Below are 27443 nucleotides of genomic sequence, written 5' to 3'. Positions count from 1 at the left end.
ACAGCAAATGTTTTGAATAAGGCTATTACTATCCAAAATGTAAATTCTAATAAGGATACTGACATTCTCCATTATTCATAAAATTCTAGAGTGTATACATCAGGAATGATATACAATAAGCTTGCCTGTTTCATTTGGAGGTAAAGCAACATTCTTTTGAAAGCTCATTTTATGACTTAGTAGAGCAAGATGTTAAAAAAGAAATTTTAGCTGATAAAAAATTGAAAATGACATGTTAGCTCAGGATGCAAAAATCTTCAAAGTAGGTGGCCAAGAATCATATAGAATGCCTATGTTCGAGCTATAAAATAGTTGGATCCTGGAGATTAGAAAGCTTTTTCTTTTCCCTTGAGAAGGATATTTTCTCTGAGATAGATGTATCATGTGTCTTATAAGCCCTAGGGTGAGGAGTAGATGCCAGGGAATCAGCTTTGATGGCACCTCAAGATGTACTAGGGGCTTCCCAGGTGGCACTAATGGTACAGAATCCACCAGTCAATGCAGGAGACATAAGAGACACAGGTTCAATCCTTGGGTCTGGAAGACCCCCTGGAGGAGGAAATGGCAAGCCACTCCAGTATTCTTGCCTGAAGAATCCCATGGACAGAAGAGACTGGCAGGTTACAGTCCATAGGGTCACAAAGAGTCAAACATGACTGAAGATCCACTAGCTGTTAAACACACTGCTGTGGGACATTATGGATGAACGTGTAAAGAATGAGAGAGACTGACAGGTTGCAGCAGAAGCAGAGGCCAGGCTCAGGGGCCATACTGATATCAACCTGAAATTCCAGAGTGTGTCCAGGAAAATACACATGACAGTTTCCTAGGGGACAGGTGGGAGCCATGCTTATGCAAAAATGGGAGGGCATGAGGTCCCCTTGATCCTATTCAAGACTATAGATTGAAAAGACTTTAGAAGTTAACACTTGATGGAACTGCAACCTGCTTCAGGATACAGAATCAGGACACACTGGTTAGAACAGAAATACAGTCACTTGTATCCAGAGAACTGCAAGAGAAGAAACTCCAGAAACTCACAATGGTGCTTATGAAAGAAAAATCACCCTTTAACGTCTGACAAGGCCAGACAGATGAGAAATGGGGTCTCTCTGGTAATGGCAAAAGGTACTTCCCTGAACCCCTTTCCTCTCCCCTCCTTCTGATATGACACTAGAGGGACAGACACTGAGTGCAACAGCTGACAAAAGAGGAGGGGTGTTAAGTAGAGTCAGGAGTGAAGAAGCCTCTAAATTTCTCCCTACTTGAGAGCCTGCCCTCCCTCCCATGGCATGCCCAAACAGGGAGAATTTTAAATGAGGTTGAATGCTCTGTTATATGAGAATGGACCTTTTAACTGCTGGGTAACAATTGTGGACTGCCCAAAAGTGACCTGGAAAGCGATGGGGTCTGCTGAAGTCAGACAGGTCCAGGGAGAAAACCGAGTCCCACAGAGTAGATTGAAATGGACTGTGGGAGGTAACATAAAGTTGCTTATTATTATGCTCCATGAGTTGACATAACAGTTGCTGTTAGATTAGCAGGTGAAATAAATAATAACTGTAGTTTCAGAGTAAGCTTGTTTCTCATTGGTCTATTGATTGGCCTCTATAGCCTACTTGGAAAAAAAAAGAGAGAAAACAAAATAAAACCAAGAAAAAAATGCTTCATTAGATACAAAGGCAGTACTTAGTTTAATAAATCATTCCCTTTGTGACCTTTCTGCTTACATCCTGGTTTAGAGACTAACTCCACCCAAGCATGGTTTGAACTGCTTCCAAAATGAGTTACATTTTCAGATAGAAGGATCCCAACAATTCATTAAGTCAAGAAGCCAACTAAATAACATAACCAAACAGAGTATTGGATTTTTTTTTTTTTTTTACTGTCAACTATGATTCCATTAAAAAGAAAGAGTGAGAAGAGAGAATGAGAGACTTTTAGCTTGTATATATTACTGCTAAAGTTTACAATAGAGAGAGCTCTGGATTTTACATGAATTATTGCTAGAACTACTTAAGGCTGGCTGAGGTGGAAAATGTTTATTTGTAGTCAAAGTGACAGATACTGTGTAGTTTAGGATAATTTGTTTAGAAGCCACAGGTCCTTAAACCATACAGTACAACTGTCAAACACTTTCATTATTATGATGTCTACACTGAACAGGTTTCTCACGCATCACTTATAAATGAATGATAAATGGATATAAATGTCTGTCTGCAGTTGACCACCTTTTTCAAGGACTATATTAAAATTCCTCTGACTCTAGAGATGGGATAGGTTAAGGGTTAGGGCAGAGAAATTTAGTTTAACTGAGGCCACAGGTGGCGCTAGAGGTAAAGAACGCAACTGCCAATGCATATGTTAAGAGAGGAAAGTTTGATTCCTGGGTTGGGAAGACCCCCAGGAAGAGGGCATGACAACCCACTCCAGTATTCTTGCCTAGAGAACCCCATGGACAGAGGAGCCTGGTGGGCTATAGTCCATAGGATCACAGAGTCTGGCATGACTGAAGCAACTTAGCATGCACACATGAGAAATTTACATGTGGAGGGAAGAAATGATTTTTTTCTACCCCATTTCTCAAACATGTTTTTCCCATCCTATGGCTATAGTCCATACGGTCGCAAAGAGTCAGACACAATAGAAGCAACTTAGCATGCATTCACACCACGTTCTTAGCACCAATAATAGACACTCAAAGTTTTCTATGAAAAAGATAAAAAAAAAAACAAAAAAAAAAAAAACAAAAAAAAACTGACTTAGGTAGAAGGCCAAAAGAAAAAATTATTCAAAGTTCAGTTACTAAAAATTATTCCAAGTTTTACTTCTACAAATACATATAATAGGTTTCAACACAAAATCATTCAAGCCAAAATTAGTTTAGATATAATTCCATTAGGTCATATTCCCAAGGATTCTTAAGTTAAGTCTACTTACTTGATTTGTTAAAAAAATATGTTATCTGTACATTAAATATTTAGTGTATAATGTGAAAATCTAGTACTATACAATAATGATATAGTCTTTAATTCTCTGAGTTAAATTGTAATGTAGTCCCTACTGACTGTATCACCCAAACAACAGTTAACAATATTGTAGGGAAAAAACTTACAGGATATCAGCAGATTTGAAAAAAAACTGCAGTGGATTAGATTTTAAAAGCTTAGATTAAATAACCATAGAGAAGTTTTATAGAGGCAAATGAACTCTTACATAAGCAAGAGAAGTATTTGTAAAGGTTAGCAGGTTTTTCATTTTTTACCATACAGTGTGGAGAAAAATAAATTATTTCAAGGATTTTTACTTGCAGTGAATATTTTCCAAGATATCTCCTGAAAGAAAAATAAATCCTTCCAGATAATTTCCTTGTAGAACTAGCTAATCTTTATAACTTCCTCCAAAGAGAAAATACACAGTCTTTGATTATCTGAGAAAACTTTCATGTTTACCTATGGAAATCTATGTTAATAATAAGAAAATTCCCCTAAGAAAATTATTTTTTTCAAATAACTTGCTTTCTCCTCCATGTCTGTAAAGTGACCGATTTGTGAACATGTCTTCCATCTAAAGCAGCTGGCTGATGTAAGCAAATCATAGTTTCCCCAACCCTCTTTCAAGTATAAGATTTAGAATTGACATGCTTAGGCCAAGGAGATGCAAGGCAGAATTCTTTAAAAGGTTTCCTTGCTCCTAAGAATGAGACATAGTAAGTAATGGTTTTTTATTCTTTTGTATTCCCTTGTCTGGATGTGGCCCATGAAACTGCTACAGCCACCTTTCTACAAACCTAAGGATAATGCCAACACCAGTGACGGCAGACAGAAGACACAGAAAGAACCAGATCATTCATATTATTGCTAAGTAGATGATATTACCTTTTATATAGCCACTCAAACTCTAGACACTCTTTTTCTATAGTTTAATAAGTCTTCTTATTTATTTTTTTTTTAACCAGCCCAAGTAAGGTGACTTTTAAGCTGAAAGCAACTAATTGATTAAAGAGTAATATATTGGTCTCACATTCAAAAGAAGATAACAAAATTACCAACTCAAAAAAAAAAATGAGGAAACATTATTTAGTATTCTTTATGGGTAAGAGGATGAGATGGCTGGATGGCATCACTGACTCGATGGACATGAGTCTGAGTGAACTCCAGGAGTTGGTGATGGACAGGGAGGCCTGGCATGCTGCGATTTATGGGGTCGCAAAGAGTCGGACACGACTGAGAGACTGAACTGAACTGAACTGAACTGAACTGAAATGATGGGTAAGACACTGTACAGTGTTTAAAGGAGACTCAAAAGTGCATGTAAAATAGTTCCCCCACTCAAGGAGTGTATTATTAAAAGGGGGATATATTTATACAAATGGATGATAATAGCTTTATCAGATAGGACATTTGACACTGTGTGGATCACAACAAACTTTGGAGAATTTTTAAGGAGATAAGAATACCATATCACCCTACCTGCATCTTGCAAAACCTATATGCAGGTAAAAAACCAACAGTTAGAACTGGACATAGAACAACAGATTGGTTCAAAATTGGGAAAGGAGTACGTCAAGGCTGTATACTGTCACCCTGCCTATCTAAATTATATGCAGAGTACGTAATGGGACATGCCAGGCTGGATGAAGCATAAGCTGGTATCAAGATTGCTGGGAGAAACATCAATAACCTCAGATATGCAGATGACACCGTCCTTATGGCAGAAAGTGAAGAGGAACAAAAGAGTCTCTTAATGAAGATGAAAGAGGAGAGTTAAAAAGCTGGCTTAAAACTTAACATTTGATAACCTAAGATCATGGTATCTGGTCTCATCACTTCATGGCAAATAGATGGGGAAACAATGGAAACAGTGACAGACTTCATTTTCTTGTACTGCAAAATCACTACAGATGGCGACTACGATCATGAAATTAAAAGATGCTTGCTCCTTGGAAGAAAAGCTATGACAAACCTAGACAGTGTATTAAAAGCAGAGACATCACTTTGCTGACAAACCTCTGTATAGTCAAAGCTATGGTTTTTCCAGTAGTCATGTATGGATGGGAGAGCTGGAACATAAAGAAGGCTAAGCACCAAAGAAGAGATGCTTTTTGAACTGTGGTGTTGGAGAATTTTGAGAGTTGCTTGGACTGCAAGGAGATCAAACCAGTCAATCCTTAAGGAAATCAGTCCTGAAACATCATTGGAAGGACTGATGCTGAAGCTCTAATACTTGGCCACCTGATGCAAAGAGCCAACTCATTAGAAAAGACCTTAATGCTGGGAAAGTTTGAAGGCAGGAGGAGAAGAGGATAATAGAGGATAAGAGGGTTGGATGGCATCACCAACTCAATGGACATAAGTTTGAGCAAGCACCAGGAGATGGTGAAGGACAGGGAAGCCTGGCATTCTGCAGTCCATGGGACTGCAAAGAGTTGGACATGACTGAGTGACTGAACAACAACAAATATATAAAATGTTCTAGTAAACACAGAGATAGTTATGTCTCCTGAGGATGAGGAACCCTTGGATAACAGGATGCAGTAAAAGAGTAAAATTAGATAGATGCCTTTTCAGGTTTTAAAAATAAAATAAAATAAAATTAAAATTAAAAAAAAGAAAAAAATGAAGAGTGAGATGAGAAAGAAAGTGAATGGCAATTTCAGGAAATTGTAGCAAAGTACAAAACTTGAATTATTTTGGAAGGAACTAATATGGCAGTTAGAGTGAAAGAAAGAGAAAGAGGCAAAAAAAGTAAAATGCTAGTGAGGGAACAAGGAAGAGTGGGTAAAAAGGAGACTGGAAACAGGGTAGAAATGGATGGGAAGGACTTAGCAGTCAACAGAATCCTGAAGTATATGCAAGTTCCTTGGAAATCGAGAACTGCCAGAAGTCTATAAACAGAGAAGAAATATGATCAGATTTTTATTTTTCTAAGAGATAACATAAATGGTCATGGTGAATGGATGTGATAGGGAGAAAAATGGATATTCTCTTTTACTAGATAAATGAAGCTGAAAAATGGTATTATCACTTACACTAGATGAAAATATTGAAATGTTTGCTACCCTATCATCATGGTCTGTCAGCTGAGGCTTTTGTTCAGACTGCATCAGAGCTTGTTTCTCCCTTTGTCTAATGCTACTTCCTAAGTGATGCCCTCATGTGTGTTGATCCCAAAAAACCCTCCCTTGCAAATACTCTATAAGCTAATCTTCATCTCACAGTTGGCCTCTGGGAGAACTCAACTTACAACAAAACTAATGGGAGTGATTAAATATAGATCCAGATCTCTGCCCTTGGAATGGGATCCCTTCTGAATGGATCTGATTGCTCCATTTTGATCTAGTGTTGGGGGAAAGGAATATCAAGTCAATGTGCATAATCTGTCTCAAGCCTTCTGAGAGAAATTCACAGAAATTCACATTTCTGAACTAAATAGAGGACTAATGGACCAACTCTACAGGCTTCCCTGGTGGCTCAATGGTAAAGAAGCCACCTGCCAATAAAGGAGATGTGGGTTCAATCCCTGGGTTGGGAAGATCCTCTAGAGAAGGAAATGGCAACCCATTCCAGTATTCTTTGCCTGGGAAATCCCATGGACAGAGGAGCCTGGTGAGCTACAGTCCATGTGGTTGCAAAGAGTCAGACACAACTTAGCAACTAAACAACAACAGATCAACTCTAGAAAAAGCCTCCTTAAATTCTGGGATATTATGTCCCTGGTAATGCTTATACTTGCCTTTAAGTCTATTATGTCTCTGTAGAAATTAAAAAAAAAAAAAAAAGGATTGCTTAGCCCTCTTATCTAAATGTCAGAATTTGAAAAAAAATTCAGTCTACTTAATTTTGACTTTCTAGATAGAAGAAATGCCCTGAAAGGTCTAATTTCGAGTTTCTCCTTCTACGGCTATTTTCTCAAAGGTTATTGATCATATACCTGCCCCGTTCATATACCTGCCTCATTTATTATATGACTCAAAAATCTAGTCTGAACAGAGTTAAGATCAAAAGAAGAATATTATTAAATATTTATGATGAAATGACTTTTTGCTACTATTTTTAGTGATTCCAATCTAAATTCTTATGGCAAATATGAAATGACAATGGCTGTTATTTCAGTAGGTACAGCCTTGTTTGTACAAAAAGTTCAAATAAACAGATATCCTAAATTTTGATACTCTAACTGGATACTTTCTACACAATTTCTTTTTAAATTTCCCAGAGGAAAAAATTCCCAACCAGTCACTCAGAGCTCAATTATGTGTTGTAGATTGCTTTACTCTATAAAGAATACAAAGGAAATCCTTCAGCCCCACAGAGTCCCAGCATGTGTGGTTTCTTCCACAGAGGAGTCTGGATTTTTGCTGAGGGGCACTGAGCCAACGCAAACCACATAGGTCTAAACACTGCTCAACTACTACATCTTGACACTTACTTGCTACCGTGGGGTAAGAACCTTTTAGAATTGACATGATTTATATAAATTTTAAAGGTGGATACCTATAAAAACATAAATTCTTACCTTTGCATACCTAACCTCTTTATGAATTGTTCATTTTACAAAGATAAATGTCAGTTAAACAGAAAGTCTCTAGTATAGACCCTACTTTTATAGTATGTTCAAATGACCATTTATTTCAATAACATCATAAGGGAAATCAATATTTCATAAACATTTATTTTATTAGATATTAACACATTTCAAGCATGGAATATAGCCAAAGAGAGTTTTGCTTAAAATAGCCAGAGGAGGAAGTTAGCTATCAGAATTTATTTTAAGCAATGATCTAATACACTCAGTTCAGATAAATGGACTTATTCTTCCAATCCTTTCCAATCTCTGAAGGCAGAGAACAGCACCAGAACAAATTCCCTTAAAAGTATGAATAGCTTTTTGTTATTATTCTAGGACTGAGACATATTTGGAAAAATGCTTTGTTAGCTATGTAGTGTCTTTTAAAACAAAACCGCAAAGTTGAAGATTTCCTTTGGCCTCTTTCATAAGAAGAGCCATAAAGGTATTTACTGATGTTGAGATACTAGTTGATATTATCCATAACCTCTCCTAGGAATTTTTTTAAGTACTCATACTCCTAACGGAAAAAATACACCCTTAAGAAGAACTGGGGGACTTCCCAGTTATTATATAAGGGAATTCCCATAGCATGGAGCTAAGACTCCATGCTATCAATGCAGGAGGTCCAGGTTCAATCCCAATGTTGGGGAATTAGATCCCACATGTCGCAACTAAGAGTTCACACACCACAACTAAAGATTACATGTGCCACAGCTAAGACCAGACAGCCAAATAAATAAATATTTTTTAAAAAGGAATAAATGGAATGAAGCTTTAATGGCAGAATTAAAGGTAAGTTTTTTCAAATTCTACCACACGACTGTTTATTTTATCTTACTATAAACAATATCTAGGCTATAGAATAATACTCATCTTAAAAAATAAGATAACCTTATGAGTTTGTGTGTTTGGACTGACACAAGTCAAGAACTATTGGCAATACTGTAGCGCTCATTCTTCTAGAAACACAGATTACACAAAAGGCACACATACATCGGCATTCAAAGATTATTTCTTTACCATACCTGAGCATTTATTAAAAAAAAATTCCTTTTCCTTTGGTGGGCCTCAAAATGTGTGGAAGTACTACTTAAAAATGTACTACTTAAATGATTAAAAGAGCAAAAACAATATTTCTAATGCAGGTGCTCATTAAGCAATAGTAACGCATATGGTGACAAATATTTTGCCTATGTAGACTAAAACTCTTAGTGCTGATAATATTCAAATAGTGAAAAAACTGATATTTAGTTATTAAAAGTGCCTCATAATTAGAAGGTTAAGTTAAAGTGGTCATTGTAGGTGAAAGCTATGTGAAGCTTCAAAGTCCAAGAGTGACCTATAAATAACTCTTTCTGAATGGGATGAAGTCTCTATTAACTCAGCGTGTACATGCTAAGTCGCTTCAGTTGTGTCCAACTCTTTGCATCCCTGTGGACTGTAGCCCACCAGACTCCTCTGTCCATGGACTTCTCCAGGCAAGAATACAGTATTGGGAACTACTGACCTGAAACCTTGCAATGGTTCCTAGTATTTCTTTTGCAATAGTATTTCTTATGGAAAAGAAGAGAAAGAAAAAACAACCACATATACCTTACAGATGCAGAATGATCATATGTCTTCTCATTAGTCCTTCAACTCCTCTAGTCTTGGTATCCATTTTTTTTGCATAGATATTGATATTTACTAAGTTACAATACTAGTTAATAATAATTAAGACAGTGTGGCCGTCCTTGCTTTGTGTATCACAATGCTAGCTGAAAATGTAGGATACAATAGTAATTGCTTTTCAGTTTTGAGTATATATTTCTTTAAGTGGTAAGATTGTTGTTAATGAGCCCATAATTGAGGCATTGTTCATCCTTACTATCTGAATGTGAGTAATTCATAGAAGAAACCTGTTTAAATGTAAAATTAGAATGTGGAGAAGACAGTGTGGTTTAAAATGCTACCAGAGTCATACTATCATTTTAAAGTATGCTTATGTGTTCACTGAAAATTAAAAATTTATAATAATTGCTACAGATATAAATATTAATACTTCATGAATAACTTATTTCCAGTTTTTCAGTCTAAAACTTTGAATTTCTGTTAGCATCCATTTATTAACTTTTCATACCTTTCATTCATATTTTCAAAGGTTTTAGTATTATACTCACTGTTAACAAAAAGCATGCATATGTGCTTAAATCCATAAAATCCAGAAATATGTATCAGAGGCAATACGTTCTTTTCTTTTCTTTTATTTTAATACGTTCTTTTAATATGTTCTTTTTTGACATGCACAAGACCTACTGCATTTGATGCTGAATCACTTAAAACAGAAGAGAAGGAAAGGGGCATAGATGAAAATAAATGCATCCAATCAACTAGACAGAAATAAACTGACCTTCTTAAAATTTTTGTTTAAGTCAACCAGACTGAGCAAGAAGATGTGGTCCTTGGCTCCCAGGAGCAGCCTGCCCCTCTCCTCATCTAACAGAATAGTTTGGAAATCCAGTCCTTCTGATGAGCCCAAAAAAGGAATACAGCTATTTGAAAGCAGCAAGTCTATGGGAAAATAAAAAGGATAGAAAAAAAATTCTTATTAAGCAAAATATTTATTTGCTTCCATACACACACCATTTCACTTTATAAATGCATATATACATCATGAAAATTCCAAGTTAGATATATGCAAACCACAGACAGATTTTAGCACACACTTGTTTAGAAAGATTCAACTTATACTTCTATTTTATTGATGCGTTTATATTATCATCAAAATAAATACAAAACATGTTAGAAGAAAAGCAATAAATACAAAATTTTTCACAACCCTGTTTGCTTTCTTAAGTTATAAATTAATGCATCTAGCTACAGTAAGATTTGTAAACTGATCAAATGACCAATATGCACAAAGGAAGCAGCCAACTAAGTACATGATAAATCTCAGCCATTTTTTTTGCCCTTCTACTTTTTATGATATCCATGTTTGGAAGATTACACACTGCCTAGTTCCCAGTGGCTCAGTGGTAAAGAATCCGCCTGCAATGCAGGAAATGCAGGAGACACTGGTCCGATTCCTGGGTCATAAAGATCCTCGGGGTCAGAAAGATGCCCTGGAGGAGGGCATGGCAACCCACTCCAGTATTATTGCCTGGAGAATTCCATGAACAGGGAGCCTGACAGGCTACAGTCCACATGGTCACAAAGAGTTGGACATGACTGAGCATGCACACACAAAGTTCACATATACAGGAAGATGTAAACGTAGAAGTAATGAATTCTGAAGGAGACGTGATCCTGAACCAGTGATGGAATCAGAATTATAAAGTGAGAAGGGACCTTAAAAGTTCATTTACGCCAATTTATGATTTTATAAATGAAGGTGTTTAATTCCATCAAGATGAAGCCACATGCCCTAAAGTCACAAAACGACAGTGGCAAAGCTGACAATATAACCTCAGTCCCAGTCTCCATTTATTTTGGGGCTGTTACAAGGCCTAAGTCTTTCAGTTGTGATTGTGATATAGACAAATTTCTATTCAAATCCAGGTCTGAATCCTAGTGGTTAGGATGAGGGCCTCACTGCTGAGGGCCTGGGTTCAATCCCTGGTCAGAGAACTAAGATTCCGTAAGCCATGTGATATGGCCAAACAAAACAAACAAAAAAGGAAATAAATTTAAATTTAGATCTGAGTTTACAGGAACCCAAATCTTTTCAATATATTTTACTCCAAGTACTAATCATGCCTTCTCATTTTCTGCAACCCAAATAACATCACTCGTCACTTATTAAAGTCCATTACATTTTACTGGACTTTGCAATTCTGGCTGTATGATCTAGGGCAAGAAAGTTAACCTCTCTATGCCTTCGTTTTCTCATCTATAAAATGGGAATAATGATGGATAGAAACAATGTAATAAATTATGAAAGTGTGAAGAATAATCAGTAAACATATGACCAGCATTAGAATAGTGCCCAGCAGTGCTGTGTAACTATTAGCTATTATAATAATGATTTTTTAAAAAACTCTATAAAATCTATAAAAAGGAAGTCATATTTCCCAACTCATAATTCCCATGATTAAAGGAGGTAACTTATATGAAGTTCTTAGAACAATGTCTTGAAGATAGGCAAAGTTCAATAAATAGTGTTACTTTGAATATTAAACTCTGGTTTGGACCAAATGAGTTCTATGAAGTTCTATGAAGGAATATCAACTCATCTTCCATTAAATCTGACTCATGAAGATTAGCACATCTCTGTGTTTTTTAAAATAATTTTGGAATAACATTAAAAAGCTATTTTGTCTACAAATATTTATAAGCTTAGAAAGTATTAAGCATGCAAACAAGGTTGTGGGATAGCTGAGCCTCGCTGTTAGGGGCTCACGGATCCATATGCAAACAGATAGGCATAGACAATACAGTACAAGCAAAATAAATTCTAATAGAAGTATACACAAAATGTTAACAAATCTTTCAAGTAGTTAATTATGTATCACCTTACAGAAGGAGGTAATATTTACAAACATTCCTGAAGGGTGGACAGAAACTTTACAGGAAAAATATAAAAAACATTTACTCCAAGCAGAGGACCACTCGAATGTATTGTACCAGGGTATATACCATCTTATATTATGCTTACATATTGCATGTTTAATGCCATTTCCTACTATGGGCTATGAGTTCCTTCAGGTCAAAGACCAGGTCTTACTTATCTTAGAACCCCCGTAAAATACCATGTATGAAACGAGTTGCCAGTCTAGGGTCAATGCACGATACTGGATGCTTGGGGCTGGTGCACTGGGACGACCCAGAGGGATGGTATGGGGAGGGAGGGGGGAGGAGGGTTCAGGATGGGGAACACATGTATACCTGTGGCGGATTCATTTTGATATTTGGCAAAACTAATACAATTATGTAAAGTTTAAAAATAAAATAAAATTAAAAAAAAATAAAAGTGTATGGGCAAAACAAACAAACAAACAAACAAAAGAACCCCCAGCACACAGCTCAGAGGCTGAGACAAACTGAGCACTTAATCAGTATGTGTGGAACTGCAGTAGTTCAGTATGCTGGAACAGAGAGAAGAGGTAGGGGCAGTGAAAAGTGAGGCTGTCTCGAAGTAGTCAGGGTGTAAGCCGTCAGGCTGCAGAGGTTAGGTATTATATAGGCAACTGAAAGCCAATAAAATATTTTATGCAGAGAAAGTCACAAAGAGTATAGCTGAGCGTTACAAAAATAAGTCTAGCTGCTGTGTTCAGGATGGATGAGAATCAGGAAACATGGGGGCAGAGAGACTATCCAGAAGTTTCTAAAAGATGGTAAGTCCCTGAATTATGGTGGTACTAAGGGGAGGAGGAAGATGTTTAGGATATTGCATCTCATTTTCTGTCTCTACTTAAATGAGGAAAATAAAGGACATCATCATTTGCTTTATTTTCTTTTACCATAACCAATTTTATCGGGTTTAGTTTCAAACAAATTTGACAAGGAAAAACAGCTGCAAAAATATTGACTAACCTTAAGTATTATCATTTCAAAATGATTTAATGTTGCCTTGTGACAATGTTAGCATCAAACCGATTAGAACATGCTTTACCGATGCTTCATAGCCAAACTAAATAATTAGATTCAGACATTACATATGAAAATTTCTCAGGTTGACACATTTTGAAAAGACCTTGGGACAGGGAATGGAACAGGTTCCCTCTCCCCTAAGCAGCTTATCTTTCTTGCATTTCTGCCAAACCAAGCAAATTCACTTTTGTTTCCACGGGATCATCAACAAAAGCCTAGGAAAAAAAGTTAAATCCAGAAGTCTGTATCTTAACACCTAAAGCTGATATACTCTCAGGATTTCAGGAATCAGATATGAATGCTGGCTCTGCAGGCTGAAAACTCATGCAAGTTAAAGACTAATAATTTGGCGATATATTTCCAAGCTTTACTTTTTCTTCCCTTAAACCAGCAAGTCTTAGGCATATGATTTTTTAAATTGTCCACAGTTTATAATTCTTTTTAACAGAGACTTCATCTTGTTTTCCCCCTCCCCCCACTTTGGTGGTGGATTGAATGGGCTGCTTCATAAATGCCATTCAGAGGGGGTCTGCTCTGTACTTACTTAGCCAGCCCCACCTTTCTGCAGACCTCTAGGTCCTAAATACATTCTTTGTTCTTCCTACCTAAACCTTTGACCTAAGCCACCATAATCACTCCTTCTGTTCTTTTAGCAGTTCATTTTCCTATCACCTTGTTCTCAGTTTGTAATCTCACTCAATCAACCAGGGCCTCAAATTCCCATTCTTGTTCTATCAAGAGATTCTTGAAAAATCTACAGTTGATTATTTCTGAAATAAATACATCAAAGTTATGATTAATCATTTACTAGTTTAACTATTGGAGAAGGCAGTGGCACCCCACTCCAGTACTCTTGCCTGGAAAATCCCATGGACGGAGGAGCCTGGAGGGCTGAAGTCCATGGGGTCGCTAAGAGTCGGACACGACTGAGCGACTTCACTTTCACTTTTCACTTTCCTGCATTGGAGAAGGAAATGGCAACCCACTCCAGTGTTCTTGCCTGGAGAATCCCAGGGACGGGGGAGCCTGGTGGGCTGCCGTCTATGGGGTCGCATCGAGTCGGACACGACTGAAGCGACTTAGCAGTAGCAGTTTAACTATGAAAATCCTGCACAGGATGGATTTTAATTGAATGATGACACAGACAAGATGTTCATAATCCATGATCAAGAAACCATTACAGAGCAACAGGATGGTTCTGTGGTTCAAAACACCTATAAAGAGTATAGTATTTTCCTATATTTGTATTCATGTGCCTGCGTGTTAAGTTACTTCAGTCGTATCCGATTCTTGGCAACCTGATGGACTGTAGCCCAGCAGGTTCCTCTGTCCATGGGATTCTCCAGACAAGAATACTGGAGTGGGTTGCCATGCCCTCATCCAGATGATCTTCCCGACCCAGGGATTGAACCTGCAAGTCTCTTAGATCCCCTGCATTGGCAGGTGGCTTCTTTACCACTAGCACCATCGGGGAATCCCCTTGTATGTATGTGTGCATTGCTGAAGAGTATATCTAGAGCTCATCAACATCTTCTGTTATCCTACCAAGTGAAAGTGAAAGTCACTCAGTCGTGTCCAGTTCTTTGCGACCCCATAGACTAAATAGTCCATGGAATTCTCCAGGCCAGAATTCTGGAGTGGGTAGCCTTTCCCTTCTCCAGGGGATCTTCCCAACCCAGGGATTGAACCCAGGTCTCCCGTATTGCAGGCAGATTCTTTACCAGCTGAGCCACAAGGGAAGCCCATCTCACCAAAGGCACAGATAAATTGTATGTCTCCCACATACAGTTAATAGCATACTTAAAATAATTTCTCATTTCTAACACAACAAAGTGAGTCTCTACCATTATAAAACTAGATTTCTGAAGGCAAACAACTGACTCATCTAAGAGCACCAGGTTCTCTGCATATGCTATAAAAACTCTGCTAACAAGTTCCACTCATTGACCTCACAGCCTAGTGCGGAGAAAATGCTCATCCACAACAAAAATGAGAATATATCTTTTTTTTTTTTTAACTTCTAGTGGCTGAAGACCTTATTTATTTTGGCCACACCACAGGGCATATACGATCTTAGTTCCCCAAGCAGAGATCAAATCCATGCCCCTGGCATTGGAAACATGGAGTCTTAACCACTGGACCACCAGGGAAGTCTTGAGAATGTACTTGTGACAAAGGACAATGGTACCACAGTAGTAGATTGTTAAATACTTTTAACAGTAAAATAGAAAGAGCTTCCTCTCTGTCTTCATTAGCAAGCCAAATAACACAGCTCTTGCCAATATGGTGGTTGGAGAAACCAAATGGTCTCTGATCACCTTTCAACACTGAAGTTCTGTGGGATTAGAACCATACATTGAACTCTGTTAAAACACATATCAAATATATCAAATATATTTGATACATATCAAATAACAAACTTAAATGGACACATATCAAGTAACTCACTCATCTGTTTACTCCAGGCCATTGCTCTATTCCCTGGAGTAGGTAGTCTCTAACCTTTGGGAAGAACAGAAATACAGTATAACATAATTAGAGCTAAAGGGAGATTTTGATAATGCTGTTTGAATTCTCTATTACCAATTCAAAGAGGTTCAGAATGGTTAAGTGGGCTTCACAAAACCAATTTGCTCTTCATGGCAGAATATGGCAGCAATGAACCCCCTGACTCACAGCCACATGACCCTCTATGTGAGGGGAAGGTTGAAGATCTCAGTTCCTGCTCCTATTTGAAACAATAGCTTGTTCTATAAAGAATTCTTTATATCTCCCTGTAGTGTCCCTTCATATACTTGTTCTTTCAGCCTGAAGAAATATTTGACCTAATGTTCTACACTCTTCCTCTTCACCCCAGAAAGGAAAGGAGTGGTCTGAATCTAATGAATTTAGGATTAGGCAACACAGACTTCCTCAGTGTTCACTATTAAATGAACAAAATCCCAAACCCTTGAAATACTTCATTTATTGCCAGAAATTCTAAACTGGGTGGAGCTGACAATCTCTCTCTTGAGAAGACTACATAGTTAAAAAATGGCTTCCCACATCCTTTAAAGAACACTTAACAGGAAGCTCTTTTTTAAAGAAGAAAATCAAAGTTATTAAGGGCAGATTTTCATGGGGTAAAAATAAAATCACCTTTGAGCAAAGCCAGTTTCTAGTCAAATTCCTCAGCAGAAAAAGCTTATAGCCAAAAATGGATCCGGATCAAAACCCTGTCACCCTGGGGATTTCCTGGTGGTCCATTGGTTAGGACTGGGCACTTGCCAAAAAAAAAAAAAAAAAAAAAAAAAAGAATGAAAGAAAGACAAATACACACACACACAACTCTGTTACTTTTCCCTACCATTCAGGATATTCAGCAGAAAAGCACAAATTCTTACCCTACCCGCCCATCTTTTTCCTCAAGGAAATAACCATTATATCGTTAGGACTATCCTGATGTTTCTTGAACACAGTCACATCTCCAGTGTGTTCTCTGCAACACCATCTAAATAAAGAGGTAAAAGTGTTTTCATTCTTGCCTTCTCCATAAATTCAGCTTCTCCCTCTTGACTTCTGAATTCTCTGGGCTTCCATGACTGTCAGTCTCCCAAGACTCCTTCTATGGAACCTCTTGATCCCACAGTTCCCAGAAATGTTTTGGCTATCAAACCAACCTCACTACCCTCCATCCCCAAAGCCTGTTCTCAGTTTGGGTCAGGAGTTGAGTAAAGAGAGCAAACTATTCATTCCAAAATGAAAATTAGTCCCTAATTTTGTGACTCACTGAGTCTCTTTGGCCCTCTATGAATCTGTATTTATTTCTCCTGCTTTTGGTCCAAGGCAAGGCAAGAATTCTTTCTTGGATTTAACCTTTGGAAAGAGAGCTCATCTTAAATTGGCCCCACCTGACTTTCAATTGGTTTTCTGAGGCCTGAGACTACATGAAAAGATTTTGATGACCAAGATAGCTCACCTTTACCTATTAAACACACTGCTTATTCTCTATGTATGAAGCTTAAGTCTCCATAGCTAACTGCTCAAAATATATAAAGAATGTAATTCAAACTTAAAATCCTGACAAAAAGACTAAATTATAAGAATATATTACTGTTATATTTTCCTAGATGAAAAGTCTAACTCTACCTTGCAAAATAATGCAAGTTCAAATCAGAAAGAAAAAGAAATCAAATTCTTATTTGCTCATCTGCAATGTAATGTTGGAAACTGTTCTGTTCATTAGGTCTCAGACAGATCATTATCTATATCAATAATAAATCAGGTGACACCACATAGGGAAACATACACTAGGAACAAGTAAAGTCTATTATATCGTCAGAGCTACATTCTTTCCAGGACAAGATGTGGAATAGGAGTGTGGTAATTTTACACCATCACATTTTCATCTACATCCATGCTTTTAAATCACAGGTTTATTCTTATTTGGCCAGCTTTCAACAATAGATGCCTTTCTTTTATGATCCATCACAGGTGAGATTCATAATTTATGATTATGGATCCCTTTTAAATTCTTTCTTTGAGTAAGAATGAATAGTTTTAAATTCTCAAAAGCTTGGCCATAATAAATTTTGCTACTGACCTATAAAAAAGGCTAACATTATAAATAACTGATACATTTCCAGAAGAACAAGGCAATGACAGAATAAACTGCCTCAGAAATACTTGACAGGATAATTCTAGGAAAGATACATTCTACTTTGACAATTATTTTCTTAATTCACTTTAAGGTATTGAGAATGTCTTCCTTCTTAAATTTCAAGGAATACTTAAAATCAAAACACCATATCACAAGTGAGCATAAATTTGTTTTCAATTTAGAATGTGAATTTAATTTTAAAAAACTCAAAAATGTCAATACATTTTATTTTATAATACATCACTTATTATTGATTCCAAATAGCAAGACAAATATGACAAGAGCAAATAATTCCTCAAGCAAAGATGCATACAAGTTAATTTACAGAGCAGGGTAGCAGGGTTATGGGACTAACTTATAATATTTTACAATAATATTTTTAAATTACATTAATCAAAGTTAAGCATATATATATATATATACACACACACACACACACACATATAAAAGTAATGTTAAGAGGCATATATAAGCCCATTTGTCATCTCCAATTCTCTGTCCACTTCCAATCTAGAATCTATTGACATATTTACTAGTTTATTTTCTATTTATTTTCATATTTACAAATAATATATATGTTCCTACTATCCTTTCAATCACTAAGACATTTCTATTGAATTATTGTTTACAGAAACTGAGAATTTTAGATTTCTTATGCCAACTCTTTCCCTCCAACCAAGTCCCTAACATTATAGAATATCCATTTTTATGAAAGCTATATTTAATCATTCCATTACTAGTACAAGGTAAATATTCTTCCCTACTTAGAAAAACTGTTCTTTAATGATCCTTAATTTCTTGAACAATATATTGGTTTTGTTAACAATTTCTCAATTGTGACATTTGCTTTGACTTCATTAAGATCATGGTCAAAACTTTTCACACCTTCTGAAAACTGTGTCCATAAAATTTTCAAATGAAATTGTCATATGTTTTTGTTTCTCTCCAGGAAAACCCACTCCGAGGCTCTTCCTCCTGTTCCAATCTGAACTGTCTGTTCTCTGGCTTGAGTAATACTTTCTCAGACTTTTTTCAACTTCTCTCCTAGTATGACTCCCATCTTTCCTGGATCTCATGTCTTTACTTTTTGATTTATTTTCTTATTTTGGTGAGCGCATCTCCAGAGGTGTCTGTGACTTAAATTTTTGAAATTTTCCATTATCCAAAGTTACAGTTTAAAAGTCTCATGCCATCAGTGCCCCAAGGTTTTGAATGTCTTCTGTTTTTTTTTTTCTTTCTTTTTCCCTCATCACTCTGCTATTATAAAATTTAAAATGATTGGCCTGAATATGTCTTTTTTGTTTTTCATTTATTATGCTGGGTGTTCAGCATGACATCTGATTTGAAAATTAATTTCCAGTGATTCAGGAAAATGTCCATTTGGTTTTTCATTTAAAACAAACAGATGTCAGTTATCCATGGAACTTTTCTCTAGGATTTGTCCAGAAAGGGTTCTCTCTCTTACCTAAGGAAGATAATTCTATAGAGATGTGCATGGAATTTGAATCAGAATATGCTTATGGACTTGCAAGAGGGAGATTCAAAATACAGTCATAGAATAATGGCCTCTTTAATTTAAGTGTGCGTGCATGCTAAGTCACTTCAGTCGTGTCTGACTCTTTGCATCCCTATGGACTGTATCCTGCCTATGTAGGCTCCTATGTCTATGGGATGCTCCAGGCAAGAATACTGGAGTGAGTTGCCATTTTCTACTCCAGGGGATCTTCCCAACCCAGGGATCAAACTTGTGTCTTTTGTGTCTCCTGTATTGGCAGGCAGGCTCTTTACCACTAGTGCTACCTGGTAAGCCCCCTTAATTCAGGCAGTAGGGCATAAACAATGAAATAAGCTTTTCCATTTACAGTTTCCCATAAACTGTTTTCTCATAAAGTGTTAGTTCTCTACTGATGATTTCAAAACAGACACCTAAAACCCCACTGCATCTCCCAAGTCATAGTTCAGAATTTCCAATAGCTAGCTTGATACTGTCATTTTCCCCTCAGCCACCTCATCCTACCAATTATAATGACTTTAATGACATGATTGAGCTCTCAGGCTCAGGATAGCAGAATCATTTTTAGTTCTTCTTCCTTATTCCCTTACTTTTTTATTCCCCTATTTAAATAATTGGTACCTCTAAGTCTATTGCATTTCCTTCACATCAACATCCTGGTAAATTTAAAGCCTTATTTATAGATTTTCTCATGCAAATCTTTCATTCTTCTTCCTCAAACATTTATTCCTATTGTCAGCTAGGCAAACAGCCATACTACTTCTCAAAATTTCTGTAACAGGTTCTTAAACAACCTTGTTCTCTGCTCCCATCCCTTGCCAATCCCTCTCCAATCCATATGAAGTTATCTATTCTGTTTTTTCCCCTAATTAGAATTGTTAGAATTTTATGATCAAATTATCTAATGCCAACAAAGAGTTAAATTCAATAAACTAAATTTCTTCCAATTTTCCAAGTTCAATTTCACACCCAACCTCCTCTGAAGTTCTTTTGTTTTGATTTATTTACCATAATACTATGGCATCAATCTTTTTACAGGCATTTCATCCTTTAAAAAGATTAGAAGCCCTTGCAGATAAAAATAAGTCTAAATCATCACTGCAATTCATCACCTCTTTTTTCACATAAGAAGTCTAATAAACATTTAACTGATTTTTTCAAAGGAGTGATTCTTGTTTGTGTTGATTTTTCTACCTTCCATTTAAATCAGAATTTATTGCAAGCTTATTAATAATTCAGAGAGGTTAATGTGCCATTTGGAGACTCCACTGTGGCTCTAATGCTCTGTCATCATGAGAGATTCCTGTTGCACCATCCAAGTATTCCTGTTTGTGTGTGTGTGTCAGGGGGTGGTTTCAGAAATAAAGCACTGTAAAGCAGTGCTTCTCAGAATTAACATGCATTCAAATCAGCTCTGATTCTTGCTAAAATAATGGATTCTCACTGAGGCATCTGAGAGAGGCCCTAAGATTCTGCATTTCTAACAAGTTCCTCATTTATGCTGGTACTACTGGTCCTTACACCGCAGTTGGAGTAGAAACACTAAAGAAAACCATGGGCCCATTGCTCTGAAGTGCTGGACTCTTTCTTTCTTCCCCACACTCGAGTTTCTCTCAAACCCTTAAATGGTGGTGTGTTAATTTATACAACATAGCCAAATTATTATTTTTCCTGTACAATACTACAGTGTTAGAATAAGTTAGGGATGAACAGATTTGATCAATGTGATTAACTTACAACTAGCTTAATTGCTCTAAGTGATAAATGACCTACTTAGTTTCAACCAATGACATATAAAACTTTTCCCTCTCAGTTTTCTCATACAAAGAAGAGAAGTAATCCATTTAATATCCATTAACCTGGAAGGAAAATGTAAAGACAAGTTATGATTTATTATTGACTTAGGTGAATTTCCTATTATTTGTGGCAGAAGAAATTATATCCACGATGCCTAAATATATTTTTAAAGGCCTTGAATTTTCTTCACACCTTACTTCAATTAATTCAATAATATATTTGGTTTCTCTGTGAAGCCTATCATAATATCCATTTTGTGCTTTACTACATCCAAGGAGCTTCTCCTCTAGAGAAGGATTATCAATAATTTTCAGATGAGAAAACCTAGACTCAGAAAGAGCAAATAACTATTTTAATGGCGTAAGAACAGTACATGCCAAAGAGAGAGTTAAAACATATCTAGGTCTTCTAACTCTAAGCCCTATCACCCATTACAGCTATATTTTATATTTTAAGATCAATGAGTACACTTCTATCACTTCCCCCACTTCATCATTCCATTGGGATTACTGAAATATTTGTCTTATTTTCTAGACTGTGTCTGGCTCACTGGGGCTTTAGTGAAATAAACCTCTTTATGAGTATCTTTCTAAGTAAAAAGCACTTTAGTTTTAATTTATGCCTCTTTTGAATTAATAGGATTAAAATAGCATGTTTAAAGGACTCTTAGGAAAATGCAAAAGGTATATTACAAGTTCTTGAGAGGCATTCATCAAATTTTGTTAAAAAGACCCAATGACATTCATTTTTAAAATATCCACAAATTTATATTTTACACATATATTGAAAGACCATTACTGTAAGAAGTCCTTAATAAGACCTAAGGAATTAGAGCCAAATGTTAGGTTGTTGAAGTCATACAAAAAGCAATTGCATATAAAAACTTTTATCTTCTCAATAATTTATAGATAGTAAACCTACTATTTAAAAGAAAAAAAAAACTATTTTAACCAAAAAAACAGGTTGACTGGGTTTAATACCAGAAAAATTTGCCTTTACTTAAGTTATACTCTTATAAGTTCCTTCCATATTTATGCATAACCAGGACACAATCAAAGGTCTCATAATATAGTTCTCCTTCACCCCACCCTGCTGGGGGCGGGGGGTGATGCTGCTGACTGCGCAGACTTCAGTGATTCTCAGATGTTCTTAATTCCAGAACACTTTTTATATGATACCCTTGTATGGTGATATTAGTAACTTCTACCACTCTGTGAACCTCTACAGATCAATTACATTTAGAAGAGTGCTTTACATATATTGTTAAATAGATTTTGTGTGTTTGTGTGCTCAGTAGTGCCTGACTCTTTGCGACACATTGGATTGTAGCCTGCCAGGCTCCTCTGTCTGTGGGATTTCCCAGGCAAGAATACTGGAGTCGACTGTCATTTCCTACTCCAGAAAATAGATTTTAATTATTACTATATAAATTTTTTAGATACAGGCAAGTTGTAATACAGACATTGAACTGAAATGCAGGAGACAGATCAGTTTTTTAATTATCTACTTATGGGACTCTGATGTTATCATTTAATCTTTTTATTTCCAAGTCCTTACATATAAATTTTCTAAACATATGTAGTACTTACAACCTGTGTCATTATATCAAGCTGAATATATTTTCATATCTATTTAATCTCTCTTTCCACCTAGACAACAGTTGACACTGATAATGAACCAGGTAATAGTTTATTATGCAAAATAATCCACTTTTATTAACTTATGTTCTAAAAGGAGCCTGATTTTAGAGAAAAAAATTGAGTCTTATCATTATTTTCTTCAATAGGATATGGATTATCCCATATTGCTCCTGAATCTTTAATTATTCCTCACCTAGATTATTTCAATTAACACAAAAATATGTTGCTGTTTTACTCATAAAAGAAAAAAAAACAGTCTATTGATCTCATTGTCCTTTCAGCTACATCTCCATTATAGGAAAACCCCTTGAAAGAATTACCTACACTTATCTCCAGTTCCTGAGCCCACACTCCAGAATGCATCCTTGTGTTCTGACTCCCATTCTTGAAGATACTACTCTTATCAAGGTCAACAATAGACTTTTGTTGTTAAATCTAATGTTGGTTTTTACTTATCTTTCATGACAGAGCTAAACAGGGCACTGCTGATGAGTCCTCTTCTTACTTTTTTCATATAACTTCCTCTACACCACAACTTCTGATTTTGCTCCTCCCCACCTGAGTACTTCTTTTAGTTCATGTTGATGCTCATTCCTTCTTTCTCTAATCCCCTGACTTAAGGAATTAAAATTTATATATGCTAACTGCCAAATTCATATCTCCAATTGACACTGCCCATAAACTCCAGAAATTATACACTCAAATACTTTCTTGGCATTTCACTTAGATATTTAATAGACTTCTCAAACAAATATGTCCACTTGATCTTCCCACACAGCAGCCTTTCACAATCTCCACCATCTCAATTAATATTAACCCCATCCTTAGATCAAAAAACAAACACACACCATGGGGTTAGGCTTGACTTTCCTCTTACTTCACATCCACCCCATCCAACCCATCATTCACTTCCAATCCATCAACAATCCTTATTGGCTCTACCTTCCCTTCTTCTTCTATCTCCACAGAAGGAGTCTGACTCACAGACCATCATTTCCCACCTGGATTATTACAATCCTCTCAGACTTAGCTCCCTAGTTTCCTGATCTCTCCTTTTTATTGCACACAATACAGAAGCCAGAGTGATCCTATAATAACGAAAGTCAGATCCTGTCACCTCTGTGTTCAAAATTCTACAGGGGACTCCCATAACATTCAGACTAAAAGCCAATGTTTTAACAATGGCAACAGTGAAAGAATCTGATTGTCCTTCTCTCCTATTAACTCTGATTTAATCATTTTTCTTATTTCTCCCATTCCATCTCTTTTTAGCCATACCGTCAGTTATTATTTTCTGTGAAACATTATTATCTTTCTAGGTATTAACAGTTGTTCCTTTAACTCTCTTCTTTAGGATCCTTGAACATGTCAGACAAAAGCCAATCCCACACACAGCCTCAGTTTAGGGAAAATATGTCTGGGAAAACAAGTGAGTTCATTAGAAATTAAAGTATCAATGACTTACTCCACATGGGGGAAAAATATATACATATATATGGGGATTTTTCCTATAAGATTGATTATGCTTGTTCACGATGTACTTAAGGGGAGATAAATTCAGAGCAAATCATTGATTTGACAACAAAAATGTCCACTTTTGAAAGGAGCTCCTGAATGATTTTATGATTCCTTTTAACCCACTCTGAAGGTTACTGACCACTCAAAGACACTCCTCTTATCAAGGTCAATAATGATCCAAAGGCTTGTTAACTACTAGAATGTGATGAAGATAAAAATACTGGAAAGTACCTTCAATAAATTCACAGTCTGTAGGTGATACTGGACTAAGAGAAACTAACTCTAGTAGAAAATCTCTGAGAATAAACAGAGGCGATTTTAATATATGCTGTAAATCCTCAGGAGGAAACTATATAATATTTTTCAAACTTGTTTACACAGGGAAAACTGTGGTCTAGGAACAACCTAGCAAGATAATAATGATTTCCAAAAAATAACTGACAGCTAAATGCTTACTACGTCAAACACTGTTTTTCATGCTTTACATGAATCAAGATACCTTCACAATATCCTTATTAAATACATTAATGCATTTAGAAAACTGCAATACAGAAAATAAACATCCAAATATCTCACAGACCTAAGCAGTTTGGCTTCAGAATCTGCCTTCTTCATTGCTATACTCAATCGAGATGAACAGAATCAATATTAGACTAGTCAAATCAAGTAAATTAGATGCCTCAAATTGTTATCTCTACTTGAGACATGCCACATTTCACAGTTAAACAGATATATTTGCAAATAATAAAAAACATATAGACATCCATTCTTTCCTCAGAAAATTCAACAAAATTACTATTCTATCAAATACACTAATGTTTATTTATATAATAGCAGATGAAATTTTTAAAGGTGACGTCAAGCTTTTTTTCTACAGAAACACATAAGTTTTGGAGGAGCAAAAAATAATTAGTACTCTCGATAGTTACTGATAAGAGCATATTGCCAAAGATGTAATAATGAAACCTTGTTTTCTTCTTCTTTTATATATCTTGATATTTCTATTTCTGAACATGCAATATCTCTCTCAAGGGCATAGAGTGGCAAGAACATGGACCTGAACTAGAGACATGGAAACACACAATTTAGTTCTTTCACTTAACAGCTTCATGCTTTAAGGCAAGGCCTTCAAGCTCTGACGTCGTGTTTCTTATCTATAAAATGGGTATAAAAACAAGGTTCTTCATAGTGTCCTAAAACTTAGACATGATAAAGTCCAACTAGGATCCTGGATTCAGTCTTTTGCCTTATATCCTGGATGGCACAACCCATGATTGAAGTAACCTTCACTTGTTTGTTTACCTGTTTATTGTTTGCCTTCCTATCTAGAAAAGAAATTCAAAGGAGACAGCGGCTTTTCCTTTGCCAAAGCTTTTGTACATTCTCTCTTTAGCTGTATTACCTATCTCATCTTTAGGAGTTTTCCAAACACCACTGCAGTTACTACAGATTCCTGGGTACAAATATCCTTAACTTGTATAAGTTTCTTCATCAGGAGAACAATATACAAAATGTTTATACTAATTTCAAGATTGAAGTTCATCATTTTTCAAAAATTATATCTACTACATCTGCAGTATAAAGTATACAAGTCACTGTGAGAAGCCCACCTTGTAAGGCCATATATGTATGTATATTTTATCCTTATAACACAAAATACAGAAACCCAGATCATCCTGATCTCCAGGTTCCTTACTTACTACTCTAGAAACTGATTTAGCATGCATAAATGTGTAAGAATTCAAAATATTCAACTGAGAGGGAATCTCTTTACACAACAAAAGAACCAAACAAGCTCCTATGGATTCAGAGGTTCAAAACTAAGTCTATCAGAGGGCATTCTTTAGATAAAATGGTTATTATATTTCTGTTGACCTTTAAGAAATCCTGTAAAATAATCTTGCAGCTGTTCAAAGTAGCTAACTCGACTGATATGGGCTGTGTTTCCACTCTGCACATAAGGAAGCTTGAGTCTTTTCCAATGAGTCAACTCTTCGCATGAGGTGGCCAAAGTACTGGAGTTTCAGCTTTAGCATCATTCCTTCCAAAGAAATACCAGGGCTGATCATTAGCTGGAGCCTAAGCAAGCATGTGGAGAAGGCAATGGCACCCCTCTCCAGTACTCTTGCCTGGCAAATCCCATGGGTGGAGGAGCGTGGTAGGCTACAGCCCATGGGGTCGCTAAGAGTCTGACACGACTGAGCTACTTCACTTTGACTTTTCACTTCCATGCATTGGAGAAGGAAATGGCAACCCACTCTAGTGTTCTTGCCTGGAGAGAGTCCCAGTGACAGCGGAGCCTGGTGGGCTGCCGTCTATGGGGTTGCGCAGAGTTGGACACGACTGAAGTGACTTAGCAGCAGCAGTAGCAAGCAAACATGTAGGAAAGTCTGGCAGATGTAGGTGAAGCAGGCACCGGTTGAGCAGAAGACTTACAGAGAGCAAAAGAAAAACCATCTTGAGTGGCCTGACCATATGTAGGGATTGTTTTAATACAAGCTGACTGCAACTTGAGGATAAAAATTTCCTAATTATGCTAATCAATAGTTAATACTTGTAAATAATGAACTGAAAAGTATACATGGACAGTTTTTACATCTATTTTCTTCACCAAGAAAAATAAATAATTGGGCTTTGTGTTCTATAATAATAATATTATTAACTGATTACAAACATTTCACTGAACTCAGCATGCGTTTCTAAATAAAAGAAGAGATGCTGAAAAACACTGACACATTTACCTTTGTAGGTTAGCTTGAGTCGTGGAATATTTTGCTTAGAAGTTCTAATGACTGGAAGAAACAGCATGGTCATGCTTATCGTCATCAAGGCATGAAAAAGATGAAAATTGTGGCTTCTGGACTTTGGTCTCTCATCTTTAGTAACAATCATGATGAAAACAATGTTCTCTTTCAAACAGTGTTAACTGAATCTAAAAAGAAGAAAAAAACTATTAATATAGCAATTTGCAGATTTCTCTATACTTAGTAAATTATAATTTTATGAATGTATGTTTTTTTAAAAAATAATTTCTCCTCTCTTGTTCTGCTCTTACAAATTGTTGCAGGGGGAATGAATCAAAACTGAGTAATAAAAGTGTAATAAATAAACGGCTGGCTTTATTCAGACATGGAGATGAGTGCAAAACAAAAACTTCAACTACTTAGGTTAATTAGCATCTCTTCTTCTACTAAAG

General features: G+C 36.2%; 1 protein-coding gene across 3 annotated transcripts in view; it reads right to left on the bottom strand.

The window, feature by feature from the left end:
* The window catches only part of SEMA3D (semaphorin 3D), a 224489-nt gene that overhangs the window by 111661 nt on the left and 85385 nt on the right, over window positions 1-27443 (bottom strand). For all 3 annotated transcript variants that reach the window (XM_055590094.1, XM_055590096.1, XM_055590095.1), the window contains 2 exons: window positions 26989-27179; window positions 9962-10122 (listed from right to left, as the gene is read on the bottom strand). In XM_055590094.1, coding sequence (XP_055446069.1) covers window positions 9962-10122; window positions 26989-27139 — 312 coding nt within the window. In that variant the 5' untranslated portion in view covers window positions 27140-27179. The remainder of the gene's footprint in view (window positions 1-9961; window positions 10123-26988; window positions 27180-27443) is intronic.

Source organism: Bubalus kerabau, chromosome 8 (genome assembly GCF_029407905.1).
Source record: "Bubalus kerabau isolate K-KA32 ecotype Philippines breed swamp buffalo chromosome 8, PCC_UOA_SB_1v2, whole genome shotgun sequence".
Classification (NCBI taxonomy): domain Eukaryota; kingdom Metazoa; phylum Chordata; class Mammalia; order Artiodactyla; family Bovidae; genus Bubalus; species Bubalus kerabau.
The sequence above is the reverse complement of the archived record's forward strand: the minus strand, read 5'-3'. Positions and strand labels throughout refer to the sequence as shown.